We start from the raw sequence: 23,114 nt of genomic DNA on the forward strand, positions 1-23,114 counted from the left end.
AGAACACCTAGTAGATGGATTACTTTGTATTATGAGATAGACTTCTTTGAGGACAAAGACTAATTATTTCTATATTTGTCCTGTCATGAATTGCACATAAAGTTGTAGTGAGTAAACCCAATATAAGTTAGTACAGTAATTCTCAACCCTACCAGATAGAGGTTTCCCTGTCACTAATAATTAATGCATATTATAGGATCTGTCTTCATTATGCTTTGGTACCCCCTCCCCCTCTTTTTTGTACAGGGTCTCACTGTGTAGCCTTAACTGGTTTCTTACTCATAGGTTCACCTACTTCTGAGTGCTAGAATTAAAGGCATGCACCACCATGTCCAGCTCCTTTAGTATATTAACAATTGCCAAGTAACATTTAATATGCTTAATTTATTCATGTGTTGGAGACTCAAGTATATTTCAGTGCCTTAAGTAGGGTTTTAGCAGACTCAAAATAAGCTCCCATTGCATTTCTGGAAATTTACAACTTGTATAAAACTGTAAAACAAATATGAACTAAGAAATTAAAAGTATGTTTTCCATGTATCTGACTGCTACATCTTCACGGTGCTTTTTTTCTTTCCTTTATCGAATTATTATATCTTCATATATTTACTAGTGAGACTATTTACAGCCTACTGATTACGGGATAGCTCTTTTTTCTTTTTTCTTTTTTCTTTTTTTTTTTTTTTTTGAGACTGGGTTTCTCTGTATTGTTTTGGACTCTGTCCTGGAACTAGATCTTTTGTAGACCAGACTGGTCTCAAACTGACAGAGATCCTCCTGCCTCTGCCTCCTGAGTGCTGGGATTAAAGGTGTGCGCCACCAATGCCGGCAGCTCTTAGTTTTTATAGTTTTGAAGTGCTGTGGATGGAAACTGTGGTCTTCATATACTTGGCAAGCACGCCATTGTTGACCACACTCAGCCCCACAACACTGAATTCTGTATTATATACTAACTTCTCCTTCTAGCCTATACCTGTGAGATGACAAAAGCATTACTATTATCCAGAGTATATCTCTAGGGGCAGTATCACTACTGTCTAGAAAGCATTTATTTCTTCTTTGTTTGCTTTGGTTTGCTTGATATGTGTACACATTTGGTTGTATGTTGTCTACTTGGCTCTGTATGTATGCTTGCTTGCATAGGGGTATACCAGGTATCATACTAGATGTCTTTTTCATTTGATATCCACCTTGTTTTTGAGGCAGATTTCTCACTAATACTAGCAGTCACCAATTTTGTTAATTTAACTCACCAGGGAGTTCCAGGGATTTGCCTGTGTCCATCTACTAATCACTGAAACTACATTCAGTGCTGCTGGGGCCCAGCTTTGTATGTGGGTGCTGAGAATCTGAGTTCAGGTCTTAATCCTTTACAACAGACACATTTCTGTGGAGCCATCTCCTCAATCTGTTCTTCATCCTTTCCTCCTAACCATATTTTTTGAGACAGGGTCTTATGTAGCCCAAGTTGGTTTCAAAATCATTATGTAGTTGAAATTGTCCTTGAAATCCTTAAGATGTGTTTCAAATAAAAAACTTAATTTTTTGGAAGACAAAATTAATTATATATTAATATACATGTTTCTGTTTTTATACACATAAATTGGAAGATGTAATGAATTCTCCAATACACTTATATACTTGACAGTGTGGACTGTGCGTGTGTATATGCCAAGTAGAGGGGGGAGGGAATGTTTTTCTCTGTATAGCCCAGGGTAGCATCAAATTATGCTCTCAGTGCTGGGGATTATAGATCTGTGTCACCACATCTGAATGAATTCAAACATTTAAAAATGTATACAACAGAGAAAATACATTGTTATTAACTAGTCACTTCATTTTTCTACCATTAAGTGCAATATACTTGTTTAGATCTCTTTGTAATCTTTCAGCTATGAATTTGTGTGGGTTTGGGTGTGGTGGGAGTTCTGTTTTGGAACTGGGGATTGAACCCAGGACCTTGTGCATATTGTATATGCACTAAGTTGTATATTTTATCACTGATTTAATTCCCAAACTCTACAGATTATAGTTAATCCTTTATCTGACAAAGTTCTGACTAGAAGTTACAGTAAATATTCAATATCCTAAAAGGTAAGAGATGTTTGAGACTTGCTTTTAAGATAATCTTGGAAGTATATAACCAGAGTTGATTGTATATAGTCTTCCTCTTTTATAATTTTAATTTTTGTTGCTTTTTTGTCACAAACTCTGACTAAGGAGGCTAGGCTTGCTTTGTGTTTCTCTGCCTCAGGTCCTGAGGCATGCACTACTACGTTGGGCTTTATAGTCTTTTTCCTCCCCTCCCTAACTATATACTTAATATTGGTGTCAGTATAATGTGGAAGAATTGTTGGTTAATAGGCAGTTTCCTCAACATTACTACATAAAATCAAGTGGTGAAAGATGTTTTGAGTAAAGAGAGAGAAAACAATTGGTAATATATGAAAATACAATAAAAATTTGTTTTGATTAAAGAGAGAGAAAATAATTGGTAATATGTGAAGATATAATAAAAATTTAGTTCCAAGCATCACTGAACTTTACACAGTCAGAACCATAGGAAGCTCAAATATATATAAATATATATATATTTGCCCCATGTTTACAAGATCAGAAGGGAAGACCCTACCTGTATGATGGTTATAATCCGTTCTATGCTGTTGTGGTGCTACGAATCAAACCCACTTAGGCATGACCACTAAGTTACACCTCAAGTCCTACAAAACTGAAAATATTCCTGTCATTTAAATAAAGAAGAGCTATCACCCTCTTTCTAAAACAAATAGGGAAGATGACTAGTGTTTTCATGCAATTGCACAATGATTTAAAACAATTTTTATTTAAATTTACTTATTTAAAATTTAATTTTTATTTATTATACAGTTTGTACAGTGTATGTGTTGAGGTTTGATGACAACTCCTGGGGATAGAACACAGGTTGTTATAATTAGTAACAATTGACTTTATCTGCTGAACCATCTTGGTAGCCCTGTACAACAGTTTTTAAAAATATGAGTCACTACTCAGTGAGAATAGATATCGCTAAACGACTTTGAAAAGATCACATTGTTGTTAGTTTAAGCCAGTTTTGTGAATTTTGGTGTGGTGTTTTTTTTTTTTTTTCCTTCCTTTCTCTGTAGACTAGGATGACCTCAAACTGAGAGAACCACCTTCCTTTGCCTCTGAGTGCTGGGCTGGTTTTAGTATGGTCATGATAAATGCATTCTAAGTTTAGCACTGCAAATAAAATTTTAATGGGCTTTAATTTTAATAAAAACGAAAGAACAATTTTATTGAAAGAATAGTTCTTTTTTTTTTTTTTTTTTTTGGTTTTACGAGACAGGGTTTTCTCTGCATTGTTTTGGAGGCTATCAGTCCAGCCTGGCCTCGAATAGTTCTGCTTTTATAGCAGATTAATTTTTGATGATAAAGAATTAATGTTTTTGTATTGTGACTTATTGGGATATGTAACACCTTATTTATAATTAATGTATTTACTTTGTGGTGTATGTGTTAGTATAGAGTGTAAAGGAACCAATGCATGCACTTGTGGAAGCCAGAGGTTGACATTGGTTTTTTGAGACAGGATTTCTGGCTGTTTTAGAACTAGCTGTATAAACCAGGCTGGCCTCAAGCTCCCATAGTTTTGCCTGCCTCTGCCTCCCTAGTGCTGGTGATAAAGGTATGTGCCACCATACCCGGCTCAATTATTATTTCTCAAAAAGATAGATGTTTAGCTTTGAATGAGTAATTCATGGGTTTTGAATTACAAAACTTTTGCTGACAGCTCAGCAGCGGGTCACTTGTTTACAAAGGCCCTGAATTCAGTCTCCAGTACAGATACAGCAAAGTACAGGAAAACTGTGGAAATAATACAGTAAATAGATGATATAATGTATAAATATTCTATGGCTATTAAATCTCTTTTCCTGAAAATATGTTACACCTCTTTGTAAGTAACTTTGGAACAATTTGCAAAGTTAGACCAACACCCAGGACCCTACTACATAGTCAACCTAAGTTTTAAACCAAGTCCCACCTCAGTCAAGTTACTTTAAGAAAAGTAGCTGTCTTCTTCAGTATTAATAACACTGTGCTCTCATTCCTTACTAGCATATACTTTTATGAAGAACATGGGGTGCCAATTGTTTTATTAAGATGATATGTTTATGTGCCCTTTTTATTACATATATATAAATGTTATGTAGACCCTGACTGAAGTTAAACAGTTGACAGAATGTCTTTAAACTTGCTTTTAGAATAATGATGGCATTGATACTACAATTTGTTGTCAATAAATAAATTGTAGGTATATCACTGGAGTCTTTTGAACATGAACTAATGTTTTTTGGTAATTGTTACTATCTTGAGGATGATGTATGTGTATATTTGCATACAGGTGTACTTTATTAATGCTGTCTTGATTTTGTGTTTTATTTGCTATTCATTGTTCACATTGGTTTTTCTATGCAAAACCAGGTCGAAAATGAGTACATTCAGTTCTGTATTTACTGTCTTTACCTGAATTTTAATAATTTGGAAACAATCATTTTGTGACTCACAATTGCCTTTTTTCTTCAAGTGGTTTTTTTTTTTTTAAACAGGTTCTTCCCCTACTCTTTGTGCTTGAGATCGAAACCAAGATCTTGTGCATGATAGCTAGGCACATATTTGCCATTGATTAGCATACCCAGTTATAATAAACTTTCAAAAGCCATAGTCACATTGCCTTTCTTCCCCTCAAGTTTTAAAATTGCACATTTATGGATACTGTGTAATAATGTTTTTATACATAATACATTATGTAATATTGTTAAACATAACAAAGTAAATATACCAGTGTTGTAATTTCTTCCTCGTTAAAATATTCAAGAGTTCAGTTCATGGAATATGTAGTATATTGTCATTTAGCCAACCTACTGGGCATTAGCATACACTGTGATATTAAATGTAGTGTATTTGCTGTGTGGGTGGGGGCCTCAGAGGGAAGGAGGGAGGGGAGATAGAATACTTGTTTTTGTAATGGAATCTTAAAAGCTTGCTAAGTAAGAACTATGCATTTTGATAACTGATACTTAGGAATTTTAACTTTTGGGTATAAAGTTGGCTGGTTCTAAGACAATTACTTTTTTCAGATTATTTGATAGGATCATAATTTAATAAATATTTGGAAGAAGTATAGGTCAACTATGATTTGGGAGGCTTTTTTAATGTAAAATTTTCACTTTGGATATTGTATTTGCATCTCAGTGTCCTGATAGATTTCTGTTTTGATTTTCTGCTGACAGGTCACATTTAGGGCAGGCAAAACATAAGGGATATATCCCTCCTGAGAGTAGAAAATCTAATTTTAAGGCACCCAAAGTGCAGTCTAATACTACTTCTGAACTGTCAAGGGGACACCTTTCTAAAAGGTAAATTTTCACATTGCTTGTACAATTTCAAGGGAGACTTGCATTTGAGTTATTGCATAATATTAAGGCTTACAAGATTATCTCAAATGTTACTACGTGGTTTCTTTTTTTCCCTGAGTATATATTTAATTCCTCTCTGAAATCACTTGTATATACCTTAGGCTGAAAGGAGTGATGAGGTTCCTTATTTGCTTAACAAGCCATGATAGGCATTTAAAAAACCCTGTGTATGTGTGTATATGTGTGGGTATGTGCACATGAGTGCCAGTGCCCTCAGGCCAGAAGAGGGCGTTGGATTTCCCTAGTGTTTGGAGTTACAGGTAGTTGTGAACCACCTGGTCTGGGTGTTGGGAACTGATCTCAAGTTCTGTGGAAGAGCAGTAGCTGCTCTTAAATTGCTTGTGCCCCATTGTTGGCATTCGAAGGTGTCATTTAATTAACTTTTTCTTTAATGCTGGTTGTCAGAGCTTTTTTAAGTCAGTGTTATCAAGTCAATATTGTTTTTCTAAAGAAATTTTTACATATGTTTGCTACATATGGGTGCTAGAGAAGGCCAGAAGAGGGTTTCAGATCTCCTAGAACTGGAGTGATTGGTGGTTGTGAGCTACCATGTGTGTGTGCTGGGAATTGAACAGAGGTCCTCTGCAAAAGCAGCAAGTGCTGTTAAGTGAGCCATCTCTCTAGATCTCCAATTGGTAGACTTTGCAAAGAGGTGTTATTACGAAGATTCTTTGTTTTATAAGATGGTGTCTAACCTTTCAGAAAATGAATTATTTATGCTTATTTCCTCCACACATTGGGAAAACATTTGTATTTTAGAATGGAGCTGCAGTACTCTAACTTAGTGGTTATGAACCACTAAACATTCTTAAAACAATAAATTCTCTTGATTAGGAGTGTTACTGTCAGTGATCTTTGGATCAAAGAGCACTTTCTTTTGAGCTGGGCATGGTGGCACAAGCCTGTATTCTCAGTCCATGGGTGTAGAGACAGACAGGACCAGGTATAGACCATTCTGGGCTATGAGAGAGATAATACCTCTTCCTTCCCCACCCCTATATGAAGCATGCTAATTTTCCAGCAAAATACATTTAAAAATCACAGCCTTGAACTATTTGAAAGTGTAAATATTGGGCGTCACAGGAATTGTCCCAGCCTCCTTTCTCTCCCAAGTACTTAGTCCAAGGATTTAGGGGAGTTGGAGAGTTAAGTGTTAGGTGGCAGGTTTACTCAAGATAAGCTACTACTAACTTCTTTTCTTATCTAACCTCTTAGAAGCTGCAGTTCATCATCTGCTGTCATAGTTCCACAACCAGAGGATCCAGACAGAGGCAATACTTCTGAAAGGCAGAAAACGGGGCAGGTGCCTAAGAAAGACAATTCTCGAGGAGTGAAACGCAGTGCTAGTCCAGACTACAACAGGACCAGTTCTCCTAGCTCTGCGAAAAAGCCCAGAGCATTTCAACACATCGAGTCTGTCTCAGGAACCAATAAGCCACATAGTAAGTCAAAGAAGAGACATTTAGACCAGGAGCAACAGCTGAAATCTGCACAATTGCCATCAACAAGCAAGGCTCACACCAGAAAGAGTGTGGCTGCTGGTAGTTCACGGAGTCAGAAAAGAAAGAGGACAGAAAGTTCTTGTGTAAAGAGCGGTTCTGGGTCTGAATCAACTAGTGCCGAAGAGAGATCTGCAAAACCCACCAAGCTGGCTTCAAAATCAGCCACCTCAGCCAAAGCTGGGTGTAGCACCATCACCGATTCTTCTTCTGCTGCCTCTACTTCCTCCTCATCTTCAGCTGTAGCCTCGGCCTCTTCTACTGTACCACCTGGTGCGAGGGTGAAACAAGGAAAAGACCAGAACAAGGCCAGGCGTTCCCGTTCAGCATCCAGCCCTAGTCCAAGAAGAAGTAGCAGGGAAAAGGAACAGAGTAAAACTGGTGGCTCTTCAAAATTTGATTGGGCTGCTCGTTTCAGCCCTAAAGTTAGCCTGCCTAAAACAAAACTGTCTCTTCCAGGGTCTTCTAAGTCAGAGACATCAAAACCTGGACCTTCTGGATTACAGGCCAAGTTAGCAAGTAAGTGTATGTATGGGATGATCTTTCTTTACTCAAAGAACATCTCCTGGTTGGTCAAGATTGATTTTGCTTTCCAGTAGTTTTATTTATTCTCTCTTAGATTTACTATTTTATCTCCATATGGCAGTGCATGTCAGTTGAAATACAAGTTAAATTTGCAGAGACAGACAAGGAATGTCTTATTACTGCTAAGCAATCTAATTTTAGTGTCTGTATGTTTGTCTTTATAGTGTCTGCTGATCAGTCATTTCCTAATGTCAGCATGGGGGAAAAGTTGGTGTTCTATACTAGATTTAAAAAGTGCAGCATTTTATGACTTTTTAAAGGAGCTTTTAAAGATTATTGCTTCATACATTCCACATAATAATTCTGGGTAGTCAGTGTAAGAGGGTTGAAAAAATATGCCAAGCAAAGAAACAGATGCAAGAAGTGTTTTCCTTTTTGAACTAGCCTTATTGGTGAACCTCCCCTCCCTTCCCTCCCTTCCCTCCCTTCCTCCCTCCCCTCCCCTCCCCTCCCCTCCCCTCCCCTCCCCTCCCCTCCCCTCCCCTCCCCTCCCCTCCCCTCCCCTCCCCTCCTCTCCCCTCCCCAAAAAGACTTCTTCAGGACATACACCCCACACCCCTTCTCAGGAGACTTTCTCCTAACTGGGACGAACAGGTGATAACTGGCTTTCTAACTGCTGATTACAGCAATGCTGAAGCTGTTCCTCCTTGTTCTGTTGTAGGAAATAAAGGACAAAGAGACTGAGACCACTGAGCCACATCCTTTTCATTGGGGAGGGGGGTAGCATTTCTCTGTGTAGCCCAGGCCGTCCTGGAGCTTGTGTTATAGACCTGACTGATTTTAAACTCAGAGGTCCACCTGCCTCTGTCTTCCAGGTGCTTGGATTAAAGCACATGTGCCACCTACCTCCTCCTGGCCCTTTTTATATTTAATAACTGGATTAAAGGTCTTTTTTTTTCTTTTTTCTTTTTTCTTTTTTTTTTTTTTTTGTTGTTGTTGTTGTTGAAGACAGTTTTCTCTGTAGGAGCACTGGCTGTCCTGGAACTCAGTTTGTAGACCAAGCTGGCCTCGAACTCACAGAGATCTGCCTGCCTCTGCCTCCCGAGTGCTGGATTAAAGGCGTGCGCCGTCATCGCCAGGCTATCATTTTTTTCAAAATTACATTTGTTTTTGTTTCCTGTGTGTTTGTGGGTACACATATGTCATGGTACATATGTTGAAGTCAGAAAACATTATTTCTCTTCTTCCACTTTATGGGTCCAGGAGATGGAATTCAGGTCCTCACACCCAATGGCAAGCACCTTTACTTGCTGAGCCATCTGACTAGCCATCTCACTAACGTTTTTATTCAGTAACTTCAGCTAACCCTGAATCAGGTGTTAGCTCTGTTTAGCTCCAAATTTACAGTTATGCACACACAACTATGTGCGATGGTGCTTGTGGGCCAGAGGGTAACTTGGTTCTCTCCTATTTTGGATTCTAGTGTCTTTAAGTTTGGTAGTGAGTAAGCTCTTTACATGCTTAACCATAAATTTTTTGTTTGTGAATAAATGTCATATGATTATTAGAAAGGTGTCATTTAAAATTGTATAGGTAATACATAGAAATTTGAAAGTTTAGTAGCTTGAAGTCAAAAGGAAATGAAAGACCATCCTGCCCATGTTTTTTTGTTTTGTGTTCTGTTTTTTGAGACAGACTGTGTATGTAGACCAGGCTGGACTTGAACTCACAAAGATCTGACTGCTTCTGCCTCCTGAGTGCTGGGATTAAAGGCATGTGCCACCACTGCCTGGCCCAGGTGTTTTGTTTTATTTTTTGTTTTTGTTTTTTTTTTAATAATTGGAAATATTGATGTCAACTCTTGACTCTCCTTCTCACTTGAGGTGAAGTAATAGTGTATGACTTTTTATGGGTGTATTTGTTAGATGGCTGTGTAGTTTTCATAGCCAGTGAATTGGCTTCTGTTTTCATTATCACAGTGCCAAAGACTCATACTCTTCCTTTCCTCTTCTCAATACTTCACTCATGTTATTCATCTGATTTAGTTCTTACTCCTTTTTCTTTTTTTCTTTTGGTTTTTTGAGACAGGGTTTCTCTGTCAAATAGTCCTGACTGTCGTGGAACTCACTCTGTAGATTATGCTGGCCTTGAATTCACAGAGATCTGCCTGCCTCTGCCTCTGCCTCTTGATCCCTAGCCTCTCAAGTGCAGAAATTCCAGATATACAGCATAACATTTAAATTGTTTTATGGGTGTTTTGCCTGCAGTTATGTCTGTTTGCATGCCTGGTTACCTCATAGACAGAGGGTGTCAGATCCCCTGGAACTGGAGCTACAGTTGTAAGCAGCCATTTGGGTACTAGGAGTTAAATCAGGGGTGTGTGGAAGAACAGCTACTGCCATTTCATCATCAGTTTCTTTAAATGTGCACAATTCTTTTGGGAGGAGTGGGATCTATGATCCTTTTCCTTTCCAGGACAGATTGTTGATGAGCCTAGTTGAGCAGATCCTATGAACACATTTGCTGTGTGTCCAAGATTACAGCAACATGTCATATCAAGGAGGTAGCATTCCAAACTCTTCCCCCATCCGACATTTCTGAAAAAAAAATTTTAATAAAAGTACATTCGTGTGTGTGTGTGTGTGTTGGTGGTGGTACACAGGTACCCCTTTGTGTATACTGAAGTCAAGAGGACAACTTGAGGGAATCAGTTTTCCTTCTTCCCTGTCAGTTTCAGGGATCAAACTTGGGTTCCAGGCTGGATAGCACTGTCTGTCTTTACCTTTTACTTGTTGAATCATCTCTTGGTCCCTTATGCCATTTTGGTGTGTGTGTGTGTGTGTGTGTGTGTGTGTGTGTGTGTGTGTGTGTGTGTGTGTAAGAGAAAATGAGAATAGGGGAGAGGAAATGGTATGCCTATCATGGCACATATGTGGAGGCCCAGAGTTAGGGAGTCAGTTCTTGCCTTCTGCTTCTACTTTGGATTCTAGGGATTAAACTCTTGTGTTTATTAGGGAGGCATGAGCCATCTCTCCTGCCCCAAAGTATTACTTTCCTTCACCCTCTGCAGTGTTTGTTGCCCTTTGTAGGGCCCTTTAAAGCATTTAACACTCTTTCCTTCTTAATACTTTGATCATATCAAGTCTGTGCAGTTACCACTGATCAGTGCAAAGATGCTTCTCTCACCAAAAAGCAGCACTAATTTATGAGCATAAGCATAGCTATTTAGAAGGGAATATGATAAGCGCACAATGTCTATTTAGTAAAAACAAACAAAAAACAGTAACTCCCACTAGAGCTTATACAACCCCCCACAACTAGTAACACCATGGATTTACAGTAACAAATGTGAATTCTCTCCTTTGGAGTCATGGGGGATGTCCTTCTGTATGTATGTTTCTCTTATTGGTTGATGAATAAAACACTGTTTGGCAGGAAGATAGGCGGAGCTAGGAGACTGGGGGAGAGGCAGAGAGGTGTCTCGAGGAGATGCCATGTAGCTGTCAAAGGAGTAGTAAGTCCCGACATTCTCTGGCTAGCCAAGACCATGTGGAAATACATAGATTAATAGAAATGGGTTAAGACAGAGCTAGCCAACCAGAAGCCCTAGCCATTGGCCAACAGTTTTATAATTACAATATTATTAGTCTTTGTGTGTTTATTTGGGGCTAAAGTGGCAGAAGGACCTGACTGGAACAAAAATCCAGCAGCAGTTGGAGTGATCATCAAATCTGGTCAGAAACCAGTTGCCTTTTTTACAGACTTGCCATTTTTGTGTCATTGTGTCACTTGGCTCATCCTGACATAAGATCCACTGCTGAATGACAGCTTGCTCAACAGTCTTGAACAAACACTAGCACTATGAGGGCTAGGCGGTAAAGAGAAATTTTCAAGCCTAAGTGCCAGCTGGAGTTTTCTGTATCCTCTCAACTAGGTATATGGCAACTTGAGCAATAAGGTTTTATCAGCTAAGTCTGTAGCTGTCTGTATTGTTTGGGAGTTTCATGGGACTTCTTGACTATTGTATATAGGAAGATAGTCCACACTCTTTAAAAGGATTTTCCAAGAACTATCATTAAAACACCAAGAGTTCTATCAGTTTTTTGGGAAATGAACAAACCAGCTATTCTGTTAAACTTGATTACATGATCAGAAATTTGATAGAGTGTTCTTAGGCTCTGTATTATACAATGTCACTTTCTCAGTCTGTTGTATGTGGTCAGTGCATTGCTTTCCCAGTCTCACTGCTACTATCCTTGTACTAATTTCTTTCCTTTTTTGTGGTGGGGGGCGGGGGAAGGGTAAGACAAGGTTTCTTACTGTAACAATCCTGGCTGTCCTGGAACTTGCTCTGTAGATCATTCTGGCCTTCAAACTGTCTCTGCTTCTCCTCACACCCTCCTTCCCCATCTCCATCCCCAGTGTGGGCATTAAAGGCAGCTGCAAAATTTGATGACAGTGTTACTGAAATTCCTTTTTTTCCCTCCCCCTTTGGAGAGAGACATTTTCTCTATGTAGCCTGGCTGTCCTGGAACTATCTTTGTGGACCAGGCTGGACTTGAACTCACAGAAACTCATCTGTCTTTGACTCCTCAGTGCTGGAATTAAAGGCTTACTCCACATTGCCCTGCTGTTTTTGTTTGCTTTGCTTTGTTTTGTTTTGTTTTTAAATAAGTGAAAACCAGTTCCAAAACAAAACATTAACCAACATTTACTGTACTTGTGCTTAACAGTCATTGATCATCTCATTTGTCCATCACCTTCGTATGGCAAGTATTATTCTCAGCTCACAGGTAGAACATGGAGTCATTGGTCTGATTTCTGTCTAAAGTCATAAAACAAAGAAGTCATAGTGCTAAGATTCAAACCCAGGACATTCTAGAATTGGCCTTGAAGTGAAATACAGCAATGGGCAGAGTGAGAGAAAGAGCTCTGAAATACTAATGTTTTGGGGGAGAAAGTCCGTAATAGAGATCAATGTAACGTGTACTCTTTCCTTGAGCAGCCTGGGTACTGCTGCTGCTTAGCCCCCAAATAACACACAGAACACTATATTGATTATGAAACTGTTGGCTGTTAGCTCTGACTTAGTTATTAACCCATAATTACTAAAATATATTTTTATAAGGTCTTATCTTACTGAGAACACCAGACTTGCGTTCTCTCCTCCTGGGATAACATGGCAATGACTCTCTTCACTACATTTCTCAGAATCTTCCTAGATTCGTAGTCCCACCTATCTTGCGTCCCTATTGGCCAACAGTGCTTTATCCATCAACATATACACAGAAGGACTTTCCCCCATCACTTGAAGAAAAAATGAATAAGTAATCACTATCATGTGTCTATGGGTACAACTGAAAGCGAATAACTTCAGCAGCAAACACAGAATAGTGCTGTGGCCATAGTGCAAGTCTGTTTCTACACTGAGAACATTCAGATGTGAGTTTCTGTTACTCATGCCAGTTTTGTGAATAACAAAACATTCAGTTATAGTTAGAGCCAAAATTCCCTGTAATCATATTTCTAAGATAATATTCTTATGAAAGTTCATAAATGTAGAATGAATTTTATAAAGTTAAAACAGACAATACGGCTGGTTGTATATTCAGAATCCTAGTCAAATATTTAGTGGTATTTTATATTTCTGGTTTGTTTGGTATTGGACTTAGGACCTTGTATATGCTGGGCAAGTATTCTACCATTATCCGAACCCTCTAGCCACCCCCATCCCCATCCCTACCCCCCACCTCCCTACACGTGTGCCTTTTCCTTTTAATTTTCTTAAGTATCATTTTGTTTGTATGTCTGTGTCCAAGGCATGTGTGTGGAGGTCAGAGGATGGCTTTGTGTAGCCAGTTTTCTTTAGGTTTGAGCATAAGTTTCTTTACCCACTGAGGCTTCTTCTGGATGCCTTCATGGTTTTTGTATGCATCAAATTTATTTTTTTTTAATTAACAGGTCTAATTTGAGTTCATGTTGTGAAATCTCGGTAGGGTAAAAGCATAACGACCACTTTATGAGCTAAGATAGATGCTTCATATTGTGTAGATTATTTCTTTATAGATGTTTTCTTTCAGCTTGAACATGCAGTCAGAATGGGTAAAGGGCTCATTCTAAGATTTGATTGACAAGAGATTTGTGGTAAGGGACATTTTGATTGATTTGTAGTAAGAAGGAAAGCAAGAAGCAAAATATAGTGGGATAATTTAAGTTAATTGGGTGGCTGGCCCCTGGAGTCCTCTCTCTCTTCTGGAGCCTAGATTTCTCCTTTTAATTCTCTTTGCCTGGCAGCCCTGCCTGTTTCTCTCTTCTGGCCATTTTGTAGTTAATCACAATCTCGTCAAGTTGACAGTATTAGCTATCACAAAGTATTTTGCTGACTACCTTCTTATTAATGTAATGTGATTTTTAAAGTAATTTCAAAATGAGTAATTGATAATGCCAAGTTAATAGAAGGAATAGTTGGTCATCAAGCTAAGTAACTTACAGAAAAATTTAAACGCCATTTTTCATTTGATGTGACCTTAGTTCTCATTTATTCTCAGTTATTTAAAGTGAACACAATGTGAATATTGTTGCTAACATAGTATTACCAGTTTATTTCCATCCTGAATTTCATGTTCTGTTAGTGAATTGATGCAGCTTGTGGCCATTTTTGGAATTTTAGAAGAATCAAGCAGATGGAGAATTCTGAGAAAGCAATTTTACATTTTGAGAACTCTTATCAGTTTACTACATGGTGCTTTGCATCTAACACAGAGGAAACTAAAATGAATTGAGCAGAAATGAGGAATTTAGAAATTAGACTTTTGCTTAGTGTGGTGATATTTATGATTTATTAGATCTTTCCCGAGGATTCAGAATGCAAATCTAGGCACAAACCATAGAAGTCAGGCAATGGTGATATAAACAAACCTTTAATCCTAGGACTCAGGAAATAGGCAGATATATCTCTCTGAGTTCAAGGCCACCCTGGCCTAAACAAAAGTGAAGAGAAGGAAGCTCATGCCCTTTGATTCCATCAGTTTGGTTCACACACCCTTAATCCGTGACTTTTTTTTTACGAGACAGGGTTTCTCTGTATTGTTTTGGAGGCTGTCGGTTGAGCCCGGCCTCAAACTCACAGAGATCCATCTGCCTCTGCCTCCCGAGTGCTGGGATTAAAGGCGTGCGCCACTACTGCCTGGCAATAATCCGTGACCTTTTTTATCTTTGGTTTTGTCTTTCATTCCGTTCTGGTAGCTTTCCTCAGTTTCATCTTCCAATTTATTGAATTTTTTTTTCCTTTTTTGCACTCAAGCCCACGTGTTTACTATCTTATTTTCAAGACATTGTGTTAGGATTCATTTTTTTTCCTATGTGGAATCTTCTATTTGAGTTACTGACTTTTGTTTCTTGTTTACAGTAGTAGTTTTCCATGCTAGTGTTTTGGATAGGTTTTGTTTGAAACTAGGAACTTTTCTTAAATGTCTGGTAGTTGCAATTGTGTCCTCAAAGTCAAGTGTAAGATAAGAGCAAACATCTAATTCTTAAGTTGTGCGTACATGAGTTAGGTTTGACTGAGATTTACTGCCTAATGATTGGTTGGACTGTTTATTCTGTAATGAAACTTCATCTGTTACTATTTTTAGCTTACTTTTCTTAGGCTGGTAAAATTCCATTGGGAAGATTTGGAACTCCTGTCTGAAAGAGAAGGTGTGCCAAATTTAGGAGCTTGAACTGAGAAGAGTCTGGGATGTGGTGTGGGAATATGACATATTTATTTGTAACTGGATGCTTTAATAAGATGTCTGTAATTTACATGGTGTAAAATACAACAATCCTGTGTTTTCTGGGTCTAGAAAGTTGCTCAGCTTCACAATTGGTAATATATAGGAAATCTGTAATCTGGATCTGGAAATTGGGTAGCTTCATAAACTTATCATCATGTTTGGTTTTAACCCCCAATTGCCCCAGAGGTTCTTGGCACTGTCAGTTCCTGAGTTTTTAGTGTCTGTTAGCCTCAGTTCTAATTGGTGGTTATCTCAATTTTCTACCTTTTGGACTGCAGTGCCTAATGTTTGCTTTTCACTTGGAAAACTGAGTTGTGATCGTAGCTTTCATTCTTAACCACCTTTGTCAATGTATGTGTCAGATTTCCTTTTATTTTTAGTTGGGGGAGGGTTCAAGACTGTGTGTGTGTGTGAGAGAGAGAGAGAGAGAGAGGGAGAGAGAGAGAGGAGGAAGAGGAGAGGAGGAGAGAGAGTGTGAGTGAGTGAGTTCAAGGCCAGGTTTATCCACACAGCTAGTTTCAGGGCAGGTTCCAAAGCAATACAGAGAAACTGTCTCGAAAAACAACTCTGTGTGTGTGTGTGTGAGTGTGTGTTTACATACATACTTACTTGTATATCTATATCCAAAACTTAATAGAAAATATGTAATTGTTCCCTGGAAAAACTTATTCTTTTAACATGGTTGGTCAAGTAGTATTCAGAGAACTATTGACTTTGGAGTCTTTTCACTATTGAAGTTCTTTGGTTAAATAGAGCCTACCACCCAGCATACTATCATACATTGTACCATTGTTTATCGTGAAAAGAGGGGGTGGGTGGGTAGGTGCTGTCATGACTTCTTCATTTAAAAATAATTTTAAAAAACTTAGTTATTTAAAACTCTAGTACCAACTATCACTATAAAGGTCATTAGGTGGCTTTCAGAATAATTTTAAGTTGTGCTGTTCTTCCTAATTCTGTTCTAAAAATTAGTCATCCCACTAGTCTTTCTTTAGCTTCATGCTCATGGCATAAATGAAATACTGTCTTGAACTCTCTGTGTTCTTTTTGATTAGCCTTATGTAAAGTAGTTAAAATGATCAAGGGGTAGTGAGCATAACATTAATGAGATTTTTTCCCCCCTGTGTAACACCCCTTACTGTCCTGGAACTACCTCTGTAGACTAGGCTGGCTTTGATTCTCCTGCCTCTGCCTCTGCCTTCCAAATGCTGGGACTAAAGATATGTGCCACTAGTGCCCAGCGAGATTGAATTCTTGAAGTACAGAGTACCAGGGAAATCTCAGAAACTGGAGGGTTGTGGACCTGGGAAAGACAGGACTGCTACTGTGAGGTTTGGGTTGAGTGATTGGACTGATCCTAAAAGATCACAGAAAGAGTTGGTAGGCTTTAAAAAAGCATGGGTTCCTGGACACTTAATTCATGATAGCTTAGAAAATTCAACTTTTCTTTTTTCCTTTGTAGGTTTAAGAAAGTCTACCAAGAAGCGCAGTGAGTCCCCACCTGCTGAGCTCCCCAGTTTGAGGAGGAGCACACGCCAAAAGACCACGGGCTCCTGTGCTAGTACCAGGTAATTAATATTTTTGAGTTTGTTTTCATCTCCCTTCTTTTGCTCAAGTGTTTTACCTTTGATCGAAATCTTTCTGCATATCTTAAAATTACTAAAATACTTTTTCCTTCTCCTCTTTGCCTTGTCCCCCTCCCTTTTTCTCCTAATATCTGTGTGCCTCTATCTCCTGGGTGCTGAGTTTAAAGATGTATGCCACCACACCCAGATAAAATAAGAATTTTTCATAGCCTGAGAACAAAAGACTTCAGTTCCCTGGTCTCCACACATATTTTCTTCATATTGCTTTTAAATTACTTAGAATTAGTATAACTGAATGCATTTGAGGTTTCTTAGTGATACCTTTGAGGACTTGTGAGAAAATAATTCTGGGTTCTACAGAGCTTTGAGCCAAGTTTTCAACCTTTAAAAAAATATCGGAAAAATTTTCTAAAATCATGTGTACATTTATTGATAAGTGGGGGTGCTTTTAGGGGACCAAAGCTGACGGCTCCTCTGGAGCTGGAGTAATAGGAGTGATAAGCAATTTGTGAGTGTCCTCATGTAGTTTCTGCTAGCTCAGAATTAATCTCTGATCATCTAGAAGAGTTATGTTCTCTTAAATATGGAGCCAACTCTGCAGTACACCTTCCCCTTTCAGTCTTACCAAAGGATTATAGTCTAAGTTTGCTGTATGGGAAGTCAGATTCTCTTTGTGTTACCAGACAGTCCAAACATTTTAGCCTTAGATTTTATTATTTCCTAAGATAGGTCAAGGAACTGCTTTGTAGTATTTATAACATTGGATTACCCTTCTGTACAATTTGCCTACTGTTTATTAAATAGAAGTAGGTCATTAGCATTAAAATTAATTTGCTCTTTGAAAAGGATGTGATTATTTCCTACAATGTCCTATTCTATCCCTATGTCCTTGTTATAGGCCTCCTCAAAGTCACCTGTGGTGTTTATAAATAATAAACATTTCATTTTTGCATTGTTAAGATATTTGATTTTAGGTGATTTACGTAGTATGACAATATGGCATGATGTCTCTGTCCTTTTTGATTCTACTGTTGCTGCTGTCACTCTTAAGCCTTTATATTGTCTATGTTTGGAAGTGAGTTTGTATTTTAGATGTGTAGTTTTTTTTTCCTCCAGGAGGATCCACTTTTCCATTTATTTGGAAGTGTTTAGAAATCATGTCTGTCTGTAAAGATGACAACAGCGCCCAGTAACACAAAAGCTTGTACTGTGTGTGTGTGAGCTGTAACTTGGAAGATTTTCAGATAAACAAAGTCTTAGTGATTTTCTATAACACTTTTTATTTAAAAGGGAGAAGAAACTGGCTTTGTGCTGTGTGAATTTGAGCTTTATGTTGTCTTTACATTGTTCCTCGTGCCTTGGTGATGCTGACTGCAATGACATTTCTCTCTTGCAGTCGGCGAGGCTCTGGCCTGGGCAAGAGAGGAGCAGCTGAGGCCCGGCGGCAAGAGAAAATGGCAGACCCTGAAAGCAATCAGGAGACAGTGAATTCCTCAGCTGCCCGGACAGATGAAGCTCCCCAAGGAGCTGCAGGTAGACTGACACTTCTTAGCTCTAATACACTTCTTTTCTTAGAGATTTATTTTCTTGTTCCCAAGTAAGATAAAAAAAAAGGAGGGAAAAGAATTACCATACATGTTACCATGAAATACTTTTTTTTCCTATTTCGTTTTTATTGTAAATTGGATTTTTTTGATTAATGGGATCATTGTTATAATTTAAATTATCATCCAGTTTATACATTTACTAATTAGATTCAGAGGGTATTATAGGAAGGTGTAAATTTTTCTTTTAAGGTTTTTTTTATATTGAACGATATATATGAGTTGACACAATTGTTTAGTGAATTCAAATTCATAATAAAAATATAAGGATGTACTTTTAAATTGCCTTGTAAGCATATGAATCTTAGTATTTTGTTAGCCCTAAACATTTTTTTTTGTTCTGAAGCTACTTTAATAATATTTAGATTTTTATGGACTTCAAAAATTTTTTCCTGGTAATTTTTGGATATCCCTCCCCAAAAAAGCATTTTTTTCTTTCTTTTAGTCTAAGTGTCTGTTGCCATTACCAGAATTATAGCAAGTAAATTTTAAGATCTAGTGTGAAATTGCTCTTTCAAAACAGAAAAACACTGTAATTCTTCATTTTGAACATGTATGTATTTCTATGATTATGCTACATCAAATTTAGCAGCAAAGCATATACGAACTTTTGAACAAAGCTCTTTCATGTAGTGTGATTTAATATTAGAATATACAGTAGTTTTCTCTTATGCCTGTGGCTGATCATAAAATACAGTTTGCTGGAATGATCTGGTTACCTATGGTTACTGTAGTCATTAGTGTCTCCCAATTTTTATGAAAAATTAAAAGACAGTAGATTTGTAGCATCTCTTCTATTGGGAATTAAGTCTTAAAAATCTTTTATTTTTCTTTGAATATTTTTTCTTAATAGTAAATATTGGTAAATATTAGGAAAATAAAAGCTATTTCATTTGCAGCCTCATTCAGGCTGTTGATGATAGCCCCTCCTTCCCTATATTGAATATCACTTCCTGGTTTTTCATTATTTGTTTTGAGTCAGAATATGGATGCGGTCAATTCTCAAATGAGTGGCAGAAATGAAATTTCTGAATATATTGTTAGAGTTTACTGTTACAGTAATTATAACTGCAACACCTTTTCACTCTGCAGATGTGGCTTTAAACATTTCCCACATATTCCCATTGACTATTCAAAACAACCTGCTGAGGTGTGAGTTCTGTTACTGCCATTTTATAAATAAGGGAAAACTGAGGCACACATTGGTTAACCTTCCCAGAGTTCTAAGCTAAGATGTATGACACTTCAGTCCAGGTCTTAGAAACCAAGTGCACAGTACAGCTATTTTCTCTCCCTAGGGTTTAGAAGAGTTTAATTCATATGGATACATTTCAAGGTTAGAAAGGAGAAAGGCAGTTGAATTTGGTCCTTGATACATTATCTCCAAGGGAATGTTGTGTGTTTTATTGTCATTCATATTTGATATCCGTGTGATAGAGCCCCTCCCTCCTTTTTGATGAAAAATGGACACAAGTGTTGACTGTTAGAGGAGCATTGAGTTTAGTAAGCTTTGGGGTGGATCTTTTATGGATAGCAGAGATTACTGGTTTGCAGTAAAATGCTGTGGGAAAATGTACTTCATTTTCTCGATGTGTAAAATACAAACCAAAATTTAGCACAGAGGACACATTTGTGGTGATTTCAACTACTTTTTGATGTCGGTCTCTTGCACAGTGGTTCTGTAGTTGGTAGACTTCCCATAACTTCAAGAAATGGGTCATATCCTAGAAAGCATCTATATGTATCCTCATGTGTAGTTGTTACTTTCCTCTCTTCTGTCCTTGATGTCTAAAGGCAGGAAATCTTCCTCCTTCACTAAGTAGTGGGGTTGGGTGTTATATATCGTTGTACTTTTGGTTTTATTTTGTTTTGAAGTTAAAAGTATATAAAAATAAAGATAAACAATCTTATAAACATCAAAGACATGTTCTTGCTGTGTAACTCTGACTGGCCTTGGTAGTCACTTTGGCTTTCAACTCACAAAGCCCTCCTTGTTTTCTAAGTGTGATGGGACTAAAGGTGTAAGCTACCACACCCAACACCCAGTTCCTTTCCTTTCCCTTTTCCTTTCCTCTTCCCCTTTCCCCTAACACTAGTCCTATTTGGCAATTTACACTTTTGAAAAACAAAAGTACCTATTGTTTGAGGAGCGTAGCATTTCTTTATTAGAGTTCCACTATAACAGAATCATAACATCCTTTTGGTCTATTACCCTTACTGAGAATTGAACAAATGCCTGGCAGGCAAGTCCTCTGTCACTAAACAGGCCTCTTAAATATGTTTCAAAAGTTTTGTTTCTTGGTTAATATCTTTGCAGAAGTGTAATTTGATGTTTTTATTATGAAATTTATTAGAAATATAGACATCTTTTAATGATTATAGATCTTGGACATTTTATGTTTAATTTTGTTTGCTTTCCACATACATAAAAAAGCCACGAGAACAGACTTGGTCTTAATTAGTACCTAAAATATTACTGTTTATAGGACTTGGTACAATGACTGTAACTGAAAAATTCTGGCTGAGGAGTGTGTTTAAGAAGTGTAGTTTAGAGTATAGGAATAAAGCCTGGCTCTCTGAGTTCTAACCTGATTGCTATGTGGCTATGAGCACTTGAAGTCAGAAAGCTTCCCTTTTATGCGGGAAACATTGACAATTCAGCATTAAGCATTTTAATGATTCCTCATAGTAGCTTTATATAGTGCAGTTTGCTTAGTCTTTTTATCATCTGTGTTAATCTTAAAGGCATTATCCTTAACTGTGAAATTGTTAACATTGGGATTGTAATAGGAAAGCAACAGCAAGACAGCACATAAAAAAATTCATACAGCTCTGTTCTCATCACTTATATTAACAAATAACTAATGGACTGGACTGGACTGTTAGCTTTTGTTCTGATATTTTTCAGAATTAAAGAATCTGATGAAGTTAAAAGAATATTAAAAATGTGAAATTGGTTGATGACTATCACATTGGCATCTTTTAAAGTGTTTTATGGAGTGAGTGTGTGTGTATGTGTGTCTCGTGTGCGCGCACGCGCAGTCACACAGTCCATCCGTCCTTCCATCTGTCTGCCTGTCCCCTGTACTTGTGATGAGCGTGCTACCATGTCCTGCTTCAGAAAGAACTATCAATTTATGTCAGTCATAAACCTCTGTTTTTCTTGCCTTCAATCTTTCATCCAGTAAGCAGGCTGATGGTATTGTTAATGATATAGCCCTATTAGATCAATCCTGTTTTTGAAGCTGTGTAGGTCTCAGCATGCACTTAGTGATTTAGCAGGCAACTAGTTCCTCTAAGAATAGCATTTTTCCTTTGGTCAGATTCATCATATTTGCTGCTGTTAACTTTCTAGTTTTGTTTTTGATTTGGTTCATATGTTTTCTGTAGTTGAATCCTTCTACTTCATTCTGCTTTAATTTTTGGCATCTTAGCGTCCCTCTTTTTCATACTTCATAGCAATTCTTTACACTCATGTGTTAGCTGTATTATATGTTTTCAGTATTTCATTTCAAAAGTTCATTTCATTGCAATTAGAGAAAACAGATAAACGATTATTTACATTTCTGAAATATCATTAGAGCCCGATTTGACTGATGGATGGCAGCGGAATCCAGGAGAAAGCTGTTTCAAGAGCTTGAAGGTTGAAAGCTTATGCTTATGTTTATACAAAATAGCTGAGCTTTCCTTTTTCTCCTAAATTTTATGAAAGGGAGTGTAGAATGGCTGAGTGTGTAGGAAGCCACAATTAATTTATTATAGTCTGCAAACTTTGGTTTTTCTTTATCATAAGCCAGATATACAAGATTAAATGCTCCTCCTAATCCTTACCTTCCCCTTTCCCCAAGCCTCTAGTTCTGTTGCAGGAGCTGTTGGCATGACCACTTCTGGGGAGAGTGAATCGGATGATTCTGAGATGGGACGATTACAAGGTAAAGACAGCTATTGAGTTTGCACTGTGCTAATGATTACCACAGGCTGCATATATAGCAATTCTAGGTATTCCTGCATCTCTAGGACAAAAAACATGATGCTTTGGGTTCAGAGATGACCTGCCTGCATCTTGATTTTTACTGTTATTCTCTTATATCTTAAAAATATAAATAATTCTACTAGGGTGGGTTTTCCCCTGGCCCCCTGATCTTTTGTAAACTCTAGTCATTTTTTAAAAATGTTGTGATTCTTTAAAACACAATCTTATGTTTGCTTCATGTGTGAATAGATGGGTTTTTACTTACATCTCAAATGATGGATTTTTGATATATTTCCAACATAAGACTTACATGAGACATTATGTGTCAGTTTCACATTGCTTTACAATTCCTGAGAGATATAACAAGTATTTAAAATTTCCCTCATGGTGACACAAACACAGCTCTTCTTTGTTAACTGGTAAAAATAGTGTCATGATTTTCTTGTTTTTGGACAGTTTTACCAAAATCTCTCTGGGATGTAATGTTAATGGGAAAATGAGGCAAAGGCTCTTAATGTATGGCTTACCTTAAAAAAGTTATGTAATGGTTTTCTTATAGTTTTGATCAGGATGTGTTTTAAATTCTCCCCAAAACTTTAGCATATTTGAAGATGGCATGGGATGTTTTGATTTGTAGTAACTAAATTTGAGTATGACTGAGGTCTTAGAGATTTA

At 37.6% G+C, this 23,114-nt stretch overlaps 1 protein-coding gene across 12 annotated transcripts in view; it reads left to right on the plus strand.

The window, feature by feature from the left end:
• The window catches only part of Trip12 (thyroid hormone receptor interactor 12), a 108,018-nt gene that overhangs the window by 34,163 nt on the left and 50,741 nt on the right, over positions 1-23,114 (plus strand). For 7 of the 12 annotated variants that reach the window (XM_040753171.1, XM_040753169.1, XM_040753174.1 and 4 more), the window contains exons 3-7: positions 5,292-5,417; positions 6,693-7,495; positions 16,739-16,844; positions 18,259-18,395; positions 22,315-22,398. In XM_040753171.1, the coding sequence (XP_040609105.1) occupies positions 5,292-5,417; positions 6,693-7,495; positions 16,739-16,844; positions 18,259-18,395; positions 22,315-22,398 (1,256 nt within the window). The remainder of the gene's footprint in view (positions 1-5,291; positions 5,418-6,692; positions 7,496-16,738; positions 16,845-18,258; positions 18,396-22,314; positions 22,399-23,114) is intronic. The other 5 variants (XM_040753178.1, XM_040753179.1, XM_040753180.1 and 2 more) reach the window with 2 other exon arrangements.

This window comes from Mesocricetus auratus, unplaced genomic scaffold (assembly GCF_017639785.1).
Source record: "Mesocricetus auratus isolate SY011 unplaced genomic scaffold, BCM_Maur_2.0 Super-Scaffold_100010, whole genome shotgun sequence".
Classification (NCBI taxonomy): Eukaryota; Metazoa; Chordata; class Mammalia; order Rodentia; family Cricetidae; genus Mesocricetus; species Mesocricetus auratus.